At 44.1% G+C, this 13,981-nt stretch overlaps 1 protein-coding gene across 4 annotated transcripts in view; it reads right to left on the bottom strand.

Moving 5' to 3' along the window:
• lmtk2 (lemur tyrosine kinase 2) overlaps window positions 1-13,981 on the bottom strand; it is a 59,968-nt gene that overhangs the window by 21,663 nt on the left and 24,324 nt on the right. For all 4 annotated transcript variants that reach the window (XR_010007321.1, XR_010007320.1, XM_062984829.1 and 1 more), the window contains exon 7: window positions 1,064-1,194. Coding sequence is in view for 2 of the 4 variants with exons in the window: in XM_062984829.1 (XP_062840899.1) it covers window positions 1,064-1,194 (131 nt within the window). In the remaining 2 variants the exon portion in view is untranslated. The remainder of the gene's footprint in view (window positions 1-1,063; window positions 1,195-13,981) is intronic.

Raw genomic sequence — 13,981 nt, forward strand, 5'->3', positions numbered from 1 at the left:
TGATAAAAATGGGTATTTGGCAAGTATGACAGAGTGAGGTAGCTTCCCCCCTTACAAGAAATGAGTGAGTTAAATGTGCGAGTCCAATGCGACATCTGGTGAGAACCACCTGATCAATATATTTATATATATGACATAAACAGAGCAATTTAAATTGAAGTAAAACCAATTTTTAAATTCCGGTAACCTCTTTTCCATCATCTGTCAAAAAACTGGCAGCACTTGAGCTTTTCTATTAACAAAATATGACTTAAGCCTGTTTCACATTATTTTCTTCCAGCATCTTTAAGTGTTGAGGCTTAAGCTGTCAACATGGTCCGGGTTCCACTGGGAAAAACTGGGTACAGGGCAGGAACACTCTAATACTCTATACAGGGCTTGCGTTAACCCCCTCCCCGTCAAATTCGGCCATTTGTGTATGTATGCGCTCAGGCGACCGGCAGCACAGCTAAAATTCGAACCCGGGTCCAGGCAATGGTGGGCTGGTGTAATAAGTCTTTGTTTTACTGGGGAATAAATATGAGGCAACACACCAAATTACCCCAGACATTCAGACATCAGTGTGTTGTAGTCTAGTGGTTAAGGTACTGGACTAGTAATTGTAAGGTCACCGGTTCAAGCCCCACCACTACCAGGTTGCCACTGTTGGGCCCTTGAGCAAGGCTCTTAACCCTCAATTGCTTAGACATTATATTATGGATGCCATAAAAGGAAAATTATAGGAGAAGACTCTGTGCTGTTCTATAGATAAAGTCAGACCAAATACCAAATGCAGTGGAACAAGTAAATGTCTATTAATGTCTTAGTACCTTTACCCCAAGTGGATAAGGTACTTGAATAGTAATCAGAAGGTTGTTGGTTCAAGCCCCGCCACTGCCAGGTTGCCACTGTTGGGCCCTTAAGCAAGGCTCTTAATCCTCAATTGCATAGACTGTATACTGTCTCAACTGTAAGTCTCTGAGGATTAAAAGCATCTGCTAAATGCTGAAAATGTAAATGTGGATAGCTTTTCCAAGAGTCCCAAGAATTAAGGAGCTGACTGTATGGAATACTGAAAGCAAACCTGTGCAGGAAGTTGTGCTTGTGCATGTGAGTAAGTCCAGCAGCGATCTCGCAAGCCATCTTCTGCAGCTGCAGCAGCTCTCCGTTTCTGTACAGCCAGGCGTGCTGGGCGACGTAGCTCCTCAGGTCCCCCTGCACGACACATTACAATTAAGACATTAGGTTGCGTCTCCGCCGGCTAGATCAATCGCCAAAAATGCACGTCGTGCACGTGTCGAGGGTGTCCGGACTGACAGCTCGTGCGTGCCTTACAAGACGGCAGCCACCAAGGGGCAGCATTCTCTTTCCGCACGGCTTGTTTTACTGCACCCGAGGGACTGGACCAAATAAGGAAAGCCCTGTTTAATGGAGTAAACTAGATGCTGTGTCACAACAATTTAAAAATAAAAGAGCAAGCGATCGGACTGGTCTGGAGGCTCGGGGTTGTTCCTGTGGGTCAGGTTTCTTGGCTGCCAGGCGAAAGACCAGTTTAGGAGAAGAGAGCGGCCCGGGCTGAGACGGCTTCCGTTGTCGTAAGGGAGAGAAGCCAGGGCCGCTTTGACTTATCGGTACAGATACGGTATTTCAAATTCTAAAAATGACTTCTGAGATAGTTTAGAAAAGTGGATCACACTGATTATAATATAAAAAATAATAATATCAGTAAATGATTTAAATTATAAACATTTGTCAAAAATTAAAACCATATATACAGTGTATCACAAAAGTGAGTACACCCCTCACATTTCTGCAAATATTTTATTATATCTTTTCATGGGACAACACTATAGACATGAAACTTGGATATAACTAAGAGTAGTCAGTGTACAACTTGTATAGCAGTGTAGATTTACTGTCTTCTGAAAATAACTCAACACACAGCCATTAATGTCTAAATGGCTGGCAACATAAGTGAGTACACCCCACAGTGAACATGTCCAAATTGTGCCCAAAGTGTCAATATTTTGTGTGACCACCATTATTATCCAGCACTGCCTTAACCCTCCTGGGCATGGAATTCACCAGAGCTGCACAGGTCGCTACTGGAATCCTCTTCCACTCCTCCATGATGACATCACGGAGCTGGTGGATGTTAGACACCTTGAACTCCTCCACCTTCCACTTGAGGATGCGCCACAGGTGCTCAATTGGGTTTAGTCCATCACCTTTACCTTCAGCTTCCTCAGCAAGGCAGTTGTCATCTTGGAGGTTGTGTTTGGGGTCGTTATCCTGTTGGAAAACTGCCATGAGGCCAGTTTTCGAAGGGAGGGGATCATGCTCTGTTTCAGAATGTCACAGTACATGTTGGAATTCATGTTTCCCTCAATGAACTGCAGCTCCCCAGTGCCAGCAACACTCATGCAGCCCAAGACCATGATGCTACCACCACCATGCTTGACTGTAGGCAAGATACAGTTGTCTTGGTACTTCTCACCAGGGCGCCGCCACACATGCTGGACACCATCTGAGCCAAACAAGTTTATCTTGGTCTCGTCAGACCACAGGGCATTCCAGTAATCCATGTTCTTGGACTGCTTGTCTTCAGCAAACTGTTTGCGGGCTTTCTTGTGCGTCAGCTTCCTTCTGGGATGACGACCATGCAGACCGAGTTGATGCAGTGTGCGGCGTATGGTCTGAGCACTGACAGGCTGACCTCCCACGTCTTCAACCTCTGCAGCAATGCTGGCAGCACTCATGTGTCTATTTTTTAAAGCCAACCTCTGGATATGACGCCGAACACGTGGACTCAACTTCTTTGGTCGACCCTGGCGAAGCCTGTTCCGAGTGGAACCTGTCCTGGAAAACCGCTGTATGACCTTGGCCACCATGCTGTAGCTCAGTTTCAGGGTGTTAGCAATCTTCTTATAGCCCAGGCCATCTTTGTGGAGAGCAACAATTCTATTTCTCACATCCTCAGAGAGTTCTTTGCCATGAGGTGCCATGTTGAATATCCAGTGGCCAGTATGAGAGAATTGTACCCAAAACACCAAATTTAACAGCCCTGCTCCCCATTTACACCTGGGACCTTGACACATGACACCAGGGAGGGACAACGACACATTTGGGCACAATTTGGACATGTTCACTGTGGGGTGTACTCACTTATGTTGCCAGCTATTTAGACATTAATGGCTGTGTGTTGAGTTATTTTCAGAAGACAGTAAATCTACACTGCTATACAAGTTGTACACTGACTACTCTAAGTTATATCCAAGTTTCATTTCCATAGTGTTGTCCCATGAAAAGATATAATGAAATATTTGCAGAAATGTGAGGGGTGTACTCACTTTTGAGATACACTGTATATAGCAAATATAGCATTCCTATTATTCTAAATAATGTTAGCTGAATCACAAGGTTTTTAGCCACAAGGCAGGAATACCCAGGAGTTTGATATCAAGGGAGAACCCAGGAAACTTACGCAGACACAGGGAGAACATGCAAACCTTAGCCTGCTTTCACCCTGTTCTTCAATGGTCAGGACCACCACAGGACCACTACAGAGCAGGTATTATTTAGGTGGTGGATCATTCTCAGCACTGCAGTGACACTGACATGGTGGTGGTGTGTTAGTGTGTGTTGTGCTGGTATGAGTGGATCAGACACAGCAGTCCACTCACTGTCCACTCTCCTACCTAGTTGGTCCACCTTATAGATGTAAAGTCAGAGACGATCGCTCATCTATTGCTGCTGTTTGAGTTGCTCATCTTCTAGACCTTCGTCAGTGGGCACAGGACGCTGCCCACGGGCTGCTGTTGGCTGGTAATTTTTGGTTGGTGGACTTTTCTCAGTCCAGCAGTGACAGTGAGGTGTTTAAACACTCCAGCAGCATTGCTGTGTCTGATCCACTCATACCAGCACAACACACACTAACACACCACCACCATGTCAGTGTCACTGCAGTGCTCAGAATGATCCTCCACCTAAATAATACCTGCTCTGTGGGGGTCCTGACCATTGAAGAACAGCATGAAAGGGGGCTAAAAAGCATGCAGAGAAACAGATGGACTACAGTCAGTAATTGTAGAACTACAAAGTGCTTCTATATGGTAAGTGGAGCTGATAAAATGGACAGTGAGTGTAGAAACAAGGATTTACACATAGAAAACAACAGTACAGCCACACGTGAATGCGCCCTAAACTCTAAACGGAGCCCGATCCATGTCAGTCCTGTGTATTGAAAGTACAGTGACATTCTGATTAAATGCCAACCGTAGTGGACAGCTGTTAAGAAAGGCCGGGCCAAGGGAACTCATGAGGGACCTCACACCCAAAAACACAGGCCACTATGACATGCATGGAATGTAAAGCCTAAGACACTGCTCCCACTACTACAACTGTATATTGGAGTATCTTTCAGCAAATGCATGTTAACCAGCAGCATTTACATGTGATCTGGCTCAGCTACGTCCCTGACTGATTTATCTTTCTTTTCTTTATATTCGGCTACAAAAATATGTATTTTATTTAACAATTCAGCCACAATAATTGCTGGCAGGTGTAATATATTTTATTATATATATAAATCAGAAGAAAATTATATGCTTTTAACTTAAGGAAGGCCCCATTCTTGTCCCAGCATGGTTGTGCCCCTGTACACAAAACAAGCTCTATAAGGGCAATGGTAACTCAGTGGTTAAGGTACTGGACTAGCAATCAAAAAGTTGTCAGTTAAAGCTTCACCACCGCCACCACCTGAGCAAGGCCCTTAACCCCTTAATTGCTCAGACTGTGTTTAGTCAATTGTTAAGTAACTTTGGATTTTGGACTGGTTTGCAGAGCCTCTAGTGGCCTGCAGCCCCACTGAAAAGCTTTGGAATGAACTGGAACATCAGTTGAGACTCCCTTGGCCAACATCACTGCCCAGCAAAACTAATGCTCTTTTGACTGACTGACGGCACAAATTCCCAAAAACTGCCATTCCCACAGCCATACTTCAAAGTCTTGTGAGAGCTAAAAGATCATTTGTTTTTGAAATGGGATGTCCAACATGCTCATGGTCAGGTGTCCAAATACTTGTGGTCACGTAGTGTAAGTTCAGCTGTCTTACAGACCAGAGCACTGGCCACATATAACTTATAACATATAACTCACTGTCCACTTTATCAGCTCCACTTACCATATAAAAGCACTTCGTAGTTCTACAATTACTGACTGTAGTCCATCTGTTTCTCGGCATGCTTTGTTAGCCCGCTTTCATGCTGTTCTTCAATGGTCAGGATTCTCCCAGGGCCACTACAGAGCAGGTATTACGTATTTAGGTGGTGGATCATTCTCAGCACTGCAGTGACACTGACATGGTGGTGGTGTGTTAGTGTGTGTTGTGCTGGTATGAGTGGATCAGACACAGCAGCGCTGATGGAGTTTTGAAACACCTCACTGTCACTGCTGGACTGAGAATAGTCCACCAACCAAAAATATCCAGCCAACAGCGCCCTGTCAGCAGCGTCCTGTGACCACTGATGAAGGTCTAGAAGATGACCGACTCAAACAGCAGCAATAGATGAGCGATCGTCTCTGACTTTACATCTACAAGGTGGACCAACTAGGTAGGAGTGTCTATTTAATAGAGTGGACACTGTGTTTAGAAACTCCAGCAGCATTGCTGTGTCTGATCCAATCACACCAGCACAACACACACTAACACACTACCACCATGTCAGTGTCACTGCAGTGCTTCGCATGATCCACCACCTAAATAATACCTGCTCTGTGGTGGTCCTGTGGGGGTCCTGACCATTGAAGAACAGGGAGAAAGCAGGCTAAAAAAGTATGTAGAGAAACAGATGGACTACAGTCAGTAATTGTAGAACGTCAAAGTGCTCCTATATGGTAAGTGGAGCCGATAAAATGGACAGTGAGTGTAGAAACAAGGAGGTGGTTTTAATGTTATGGCTGATCGGTGTATTTAATCAATGTTTTTCATTCGTGTAGCGTTTAAGTGCCCTATGTTTATTTGTTAATTTCCACTATGATGTCGTCCTAGCAATCCTACGGCAATTCAGTTAGCAATCGGTTAGTCAAAATGTCCAAGATGTCGAAGTGTAAAGCAGCTAAAAACATCAGCTTCCATTTATTCTATCATTCAATTTATGAGTGAATTTAGTAGGACCCTAATAATACATGATGGATGGCTGAAGGTAAAACAAGCAACAACTGGATCTGATATTATAGTGTAAATGCCATACTGAGTGAAATCCTGTTTATGCGTTAACATAGCGAACACATCCCTGTCAACAACAGAAGAGAAACAAATAGTGTTTGGCTCTGGTTCAGACCCAACACATTTATTATGCCAACAGTCTATTTACTCTGTGCATTACGTTCAAAGGTCAGCGTTAAGACACCAGTCACAGCCACTGCTAGCCTAAACACAGGGCTATACAGATATGAGGATTCCGCTATAGAACTAAATAAATTCAGGTTTCTAATTGGTTATTACTGGTGAGCTTCTTACCACCGACCCCTTCCTATTCGCCCATACTTCGGTGGATTTGCGTATGAGGTTAGTTTCGAGCACTGACTGCACCTGCAACCTCCACTTCTCTACTAACCAGCGTTCTTACACAGCGTCGAAGACCACGCCCTCTTTCCCTCTAGTCCGGTCTTTCCCACCCAGCAGACTTCAGTGGCCAATTCCGTCTGCTGCAGGCATTGCCAATTGTGCCCACTGGTGGTGCACAGCCAACCGGTAAAGGAGCTGAGATTTGAACTCTGGGAGTTGGTGAGCTAGTGCAGCAGTAAAGGCAATCCCAGCATTCAGTGCGGCTTTTTTTTTTTACATTCACTGCAGCACTTTTTAACAATCCTGATCAGGGTGGGGGCAGGTCCGGTTCCAGAGTGAAACACAGGGTGCAGGGCAGGAATACCTTGAGAGAGGGGGGAAATCAAACAGAGCCAATCAAGTCTGTGTGGACACCCGGCTGGCTGATAGCATCACTGAGATCCGAGTAGCTAACTAATGTATGCAAATCTGCTTATGTTTATTGGGCCCATTTACATTACATTATATCCAAAGCAAAGTACAATTATAATCGAATACAACTCAAGCAATTGAGGGTTAAGGGTCTTGCTCAGGGGCCTAACAGTGGCGGTGGTGGGGCTTGAACCAGCAAGCTTCTGATGACTAGTCCAGTACCTTAACCTCTGAGCTATACACACATACTTCTACACTTCCATATACTTTTATTTTATTTATTTATGACAGGGTGCTTTAGTCATGTGACCCTAACCCTTCGTATTTGTTTAACAAAACACAACTTCTATCATGGGGGGCAGGGGGGGTATTTGGATTTATTAACCAATACAAGTAGGGCGCTTGGGTGGCCTACTCGGTCGACTCAGCCATATGATGCCGATGTCTAAAAAAAACATCGGGGGGGGGGGGGGGGGCTTATTTAAGATATAAATAAGCAATCGATACGCTGTCCTTCTCATAGCTTCTCAGCTTCATACACAAATGCACATGCACAGATCTATATATCGACGTCCGCACCGCCAAGTCTCCGGCAGCCCCTGAAGTCTGCCGTTACAGGAGACGTTGTCACTCAGACGGGCAGCAACTGACATTCTTGAGACTGCTCCGATTGCAGCTCACGGCTATATTTTGTCTAAAATGCAATGAGTCAGGGTTACGGATGGTCGCTGGGGAAACAAACGACAAACAATTAGCGCAGCTATCTACGCCTTTGAGACGTTTAAAACGGGATTCGGATTTAAATACAAGTTTAGCCTAGAAAATACAGACTACATAGATGAGCCAAAACATAAGGACCACATCCAAAAGACCCAAAAGTCATGTTTTACACACTTTGGTTACATTCATGACAGGACAGTTCATTACTGGTTACAAAAGATTCATCGGGTCAAGTTTGTAATGGACTGTGGGAGGAAACCACAGCTCCCGGTGGCAACCCATCCAGACATGGGGAGAACTTGCAAACTTCACAGTATTGTCTAATTCATGACATTGATTGACATGACTGTGCATGCGATGGTCAGGAATGTAGTAAGTATTGGGCTGAAGTGACTGAGGAAAAGCAATTTCCTGTTCCAGCTGTGACTTTATTTGAACAGTTTTGTTTTAATAACAATTAGGGTTGCCGCGATTGGTCGACCTAGTCGATGACGTCGACACTAAAAATGCAACATCAATATTTTAGGTCGATGCATCGTTTTTAAAACTGTTTATAAATTATTCTTTTTAATTTCTACAATGTTTCCATTCATATAAGCGTTCATATGATTTCCCTCAGCACTACTTACAATACTGCGTGCATGTATTTGGTCGAGTCACTGGTTGGCGGCATTGAGCGCAGTCTTAAGAAATGTCGTCTGCAGCAATCAGAGGACGATTGTAGCGAGCTTTCAAAGAAAAGCCTAAAGTTTTCCAAGACCCAAATCAACAAAAGTTTGGGAATACTTAAAACTGGCACAAAACAAAAAGGTGGTTTGTACACCGTGCAAAGCGTTGATGGTACCACAGCAGCACCAGGGCGATGTTGCACGTCTATATTGTTTCATTACGCTTCTTAATCGTGGAATACCGTGTTCCTTAGCGAGTTCAGTTAGACAGCTAGATCTCATTCTGTCGTTACTGTACGTTGGACTTAATGAGACGTGCCTACCTCTAACTATTTTAATAGGGCCAGTGATAGCTCAGTGGTGAAGGTACTGGACTAGTAAACAGAAGGTTGCCGGTTCAAGCCCCGCCACCACCAAGTCGCCACTGTTGGGTCCCTGAGCAAGGCCCTTAACCTAGGGCTGGGCGATTTTTTTTAAATTATAAATAAATTATTACCGATTCTCGATTACGATTTCTTGTATAATGCAATTGAAAAAAGACTCAAATTTCTTTCTTTTTTTTACATTTTAATTTAAAAGACTGCAGAAGTGCAAATTAGCTATATCCTTTATAAGAATAACTCACAAACAACTCTTATTTTAAATAATGTGCAGCATAACCTCTTTACATAAAAAAAAGTACAAAACTACAAAAAGTTCTTTACAGGTTTCTTAAAAGGAACACGAGCCTGTTCACTGTTTCCACCATATAAATGAGTCTGTATCAGTATCTACACTGGGGGGGGGGGCATCAAGTAATCACTCAGCTTTGATTTTGTCCTCTTGTGACTGGGGGGTGGATGGGCCTGCTTCTAACAATATAGACTACAATTCCCATGCTCCCACGGACTGTCACGTGATTATCACGTCCCCGGTCAGCCAATCCTGATCGCGCTCATCGGCTCCGGAGTTTCGATTCATTTCAGCTGTGTTCGATTCAGTGAATCTTACTTAAACTCTTCTGTTCGTGTGTCTCGTTTTGCCGATCGTGTTTTTGCCTTTTTGATATTAAACTTTCCCTGATTTATATTCCGCGAGCGTCTGCTCAGTTTCTGCCTCGTGACATGTTGGTATTTTAATTAAAATATAAAGTATGTAAACAATCGCAATTCATTCGAATTAACCAAATTAATCGTAAAAATCGCCCAGCCCTACCTTAACCCTCAATTGCTCATCGTGTTCCGCTCATTGTGTAAGTCGCTTTGGATAAAAGCGTCTGCTAAATGCTGAAAATGTAAATGTAAATGTAAATTTCTGCTATAAGTTTAAGCACTTTGCTTTGTGTACGGAATGCCATAAACACATGTTGCACTTTGTTTAATATGAAGCACTTTTGAGAATTTGATAATATGGACATAAACACGGTTTACATTTAGTTTTGTGCCATATTTGTTACGCCATACAGTTTGTTGTTAAAATAAAAGAAGCTTAAATGAGATTCCGAATAAAATTTTTTGGAGGAAAATTAATCGTTTAGATTAATCGACTAATCGATAAAATAGTCTATAGATTAATCAATAGAAAAATTGTCGTTAGTGGCAGCCCTAATAACAATTGCTACTTTAAAGAGGTTTTAATTGTGAAATAAAATGTTAATTTCCCTAATCTAATCTGTAATTAGATATTAAAGCTTCCCTAGTTTAATTCTCTGTTTTAACCATGAGTTCATATGTAGTTTTCTTCAAGATGTAGCTTTCTGTAATGCCCTGTATCCTTTCCAGTCATCAACCATTCACAAATGAGCCGCTTATTTAAGGTAAGAAACATGCAGTATAATGACATGTTGAATCAGTGACTTGGAGTGAAATCCCAGCATTTTTAAATATTGCAGACCAAAAAAAACATATCACAGATGTCAATTTTTTTCCAATATCAGGCAGCCCTAAATTCACGCTCATTGGTCGCTCCTCTCTGTTGCTTCTGGTTGCCTGAGAGCAGAGTGGATCTTAATCTGAGCTACGATAGCAGCTCGGGGAAAAGCAGCTCCGCCGAGAACACAGACTGTATTACGCAACGTCAGGCCTCGGTGAGCTCATCCCGGCCCTGTGGAATGAAGGGCATGGCTCGGTGCCATCCACCTGTTTTGGCCTGTAAGGACTAAAACCCAGTGCTGCAGGGCTTTACCACTGGGCAGGTGCTCCCAGGGTGCCCTGCAAACCGCTCTGCGTTTCAACAGTCCTAACGAGCTCCTCTTTGGATTCTTTCGGCCCACTGGGGACAGCCGGTCCGGTCCGAGGGAATACCGAGCGCTTTCGTTTGCTTTACTATTGACTAGGGAGATCCCTAATGCATACAGTAGGGTCGCCAAGGCAACTACATTCACATACACTATGAGTGGAACCTATTGAGCTGCCTTGCTGCCACCTGGACAGCTGCCTAAATAGAGATGATTCTAATAAGACATTTAAACTATAAGGCAGATTGTTTGAACAGCGATTACGTCACAGCAGTTTTTGCTTACTAAGCTAACACAGTTAGCCTCAGATCATTCAAGCCAATTGGCTGAGGCGGCACAACCCTCCCTCCGTGTACCGAAAATGGTTAAATTGTCACTGACATGCCGCTCAGGTGGCGCAGCGGTAAAAACACACGCTGGAACCAGAGCTGGGATCTCGAATACATCGTATCTAGTCTCAGCGCTGCCTGCCGGCGATTGGCCTGTTGTTCAGATAGGGGTGGGATTAAGCCGGATAGGGTCTCTAGCATAACTAATGCGATTGCGACCTCTGCTGACTGATTGGAGACGGGAAAAGAGTGCTGTCAGGGTGTGTCTCTCCGTACACAGTGCTCATCTGCACTGCACTCGTCAAAGTGTAGGTGACAAAATGCATACGGCTGCTGCCCACGTGTCGGAGGGGGCATGGGTTAGCTTCGTTCTCCTCAATCAGAGCGGGGATCGGCACTGGTGGAGAGGAAGCATGACGCAATCGGGCAATTGGACATGCTAAAATGGAGAAAAAAGGGAGAAAATGCAAAAACAAAATATATATATATACAGTGTATCACGAAAGTGAGTACACCCCTCACATTTCTGCAAATATTTCATTATATCTTTTCATGGGACAACACTATAGACATGAAACTTGGATATAACTTAGAGTAGTCAGTGTACAACTTGTATAGCAGTGTAGATTTACTGTCTTCTGAAAATAACTCAACACACAGCCATTAATGTCTAAATAGCTGGCAACATAAGTGAGTACACCCCACAGTGAACATGTCCAAATTGTGCCCAAATGTGTCGTTGTCCCTCCCTGGTGTCATGTGTCAAGGTCCCAGGTGTAAATGGGGAGCAGGGCTGTTAAATTTGGTGTTTTGGGTACAATTCTCTCATACTGGCCACTGGATATTCAACATGGCACCTCATGGCAAAGAACTCTCTGAGGATGTGAGAAATAGAATTGTTGCTCTCCACAAAGATGGCCTGGGCTATAAGAAGATTGCTAACACCCTGAAACTGAGCCACAGCATGGTGGCCAAGGTCATACAGCGGTTTTCCAGGACAGGTTCCACTCGGAACAGGCTTCGCCAGGGTCGACCAAAGAAGTTGAGTCCACGTGTTCGGCGTCATATCCAGAGGTTGGCTTTAAAAAATAGACACATGAGTGCTGCCAGCATTGCTGCAGAGGTTGAAGATGTGGGAGGTCAGCCTGTCAGTGCTCAGACCATACACCGCACACTGCATCAACTCCGTCTGCATGGTCGTCATCCCAGAAGGAAGCTGACGCACAAGAAAGCCAGCAAACAGTTTGCTGAAGACAAGCAGTCCAAGAACATGGATTACTGGAATGCCCTGTGGTCTGACGAGACCAAGATAAACTTGTTTGGCTCAGATGGTGTCCAGCATGTGTGGCGGCGCCCTGGTGAGAAGTACCAAGACAACTGTATCTTGCCTACAGTCAAGCATGGTGGTGGTAGCATCATGGTCTTGGGCTGCATGAGTGTTGCTGGCACTGGGGAGCTGCAGTTCATTGAGGGAAACATGAATTCCAACATGTACTGTGACATTCTGAAACAGAGCATGATCCCCTTCCTTCGAAAACAGGGCCTCATGGCAGTTTTCCAACAGGATAACGACCCCAAACACAACCTCCAAGATGACAACTGCCTTGCTGAGGAAGCTGAAGGTAAAGGTGATGGACTAAACCCAATTGAGCACCTGTGGCGCATCCTCAAGTGGAAGGTGGAGGAGTTTAAGGTGTCTAACATCCACCAGCTCCGTGATGTCATCATGGAGGAGTGGAAGAGGATTCCAGTAGCAACCTGTGCAGCTCTGGTGAATTCCATGCCCAGGAGGGTTAAGGCAGTGATAATAATGGTGGTCACACAAAATATTGACACTTTGGGCACAATTTGGACATGTTCACTGTGGGGTGTACTCACTTATGTTGCCAGCTATTTAGACATTAATGGCTGTGTGTTGAGTTATTTTCAGAAGACAGTAAATCTACACTGCTATACAAGTTGTACACTGACTACTCTTAGTTATATCCAAGTTTCATGTCTATAGTGTTGTGCCATGAAAAGATATAATGAAATATTTGCAGAAATGTGAGGGGTGTACTCACTTTCGTGATACACTGTATATATATATATATATATATATATATATATATACAGTGTATCACAAAAGTGAGTACACCCCTCACATTTCTGCAGATATTTAAGTATATCTTTTCATGGGACAACACTGACAAAATGACACTTTGACACAATGAAAAGTAGTCTGTGTGCAGCTTATATAACAGTGTAAATTTATTCTTCCCTCAAAATAACTCAATATACAGCCATTAATGTCTAAACCACCGGCAACAAAAGTGAGTACACCCCTAAGAGACTACACCCCTAAATGTCCAAATTGAGCACTGCTTGTCATTTTCCCTCCAAAATGTCATGTGATTTGTTAGTGTTACTAGGTCTCAGGTGTGCATAGGGAGCAGGTGTGTTCAATTTAGTAGTACAGCTCTCACACTCTCTCATACTGGTCACTGAAAGTTCCAACATGGCACCTCATGGCAAAGAACTCTCTGAGGATCTTAAAAGACGAATTGTTGCGCTACATGAAGATGGCCAAGGCTACAAGAAGATTGCCAACACCCTAAAACTGAGCTGCAGCACAGTGGCCAAGATCATCCAGCGTTTTAAAAGAGCAGGGTCCACTCAGAACAGACCTCGCGTTGGTCGTCAAAAGAAGCTGAGTGCACGTGCTCAGCATCACATCCAACTGCTGTCTTTGAAAGATAGGCGCAGGAGTGCTGTCAGCATTGCTGCAGAGATTGAAAAGGTGGGGGGTCAGCCTGTCAGTGCTCAGACCATACGCCGCACACTACATCAAATTGGTCTGCATGGCTGTCACCCCAGAAGGAAGCCTCTTCTGAAGTCTCTACACAAGAAAGCCTGCAAACAGTTTGCTGAAGACATGTCAACAAAGGACATGGATTACTGGAACCATGTCCTATGGTCTGATGAGACCAAGATTAATTTGTTTGGTTCAGATGGTCTCAAGCATGTGTGGCGGCAATCAGGTGAGGAGTACAAAGATAAGTGTGTCATGCCTACAGTCAAGCATGGTGGTGGGAATGCCATGGTCTGGGGC

Source organism: Trichomycterus rosablanca, chromosome 22 (genome assembly GCF_030014385.1).
Source record: "Trichomycterus rosablanca isolate fTriRos1 chromosome 22, fTriRos1.hap1, whole genome shotgun sequence".
NCBI classification, from domain to species: Eukaryota; Metazoa; Chordata; class Actinopteri; order Siluriformes; family Trichomycteridae; genus Trichomycterus; species Trichomycterus rosablanca.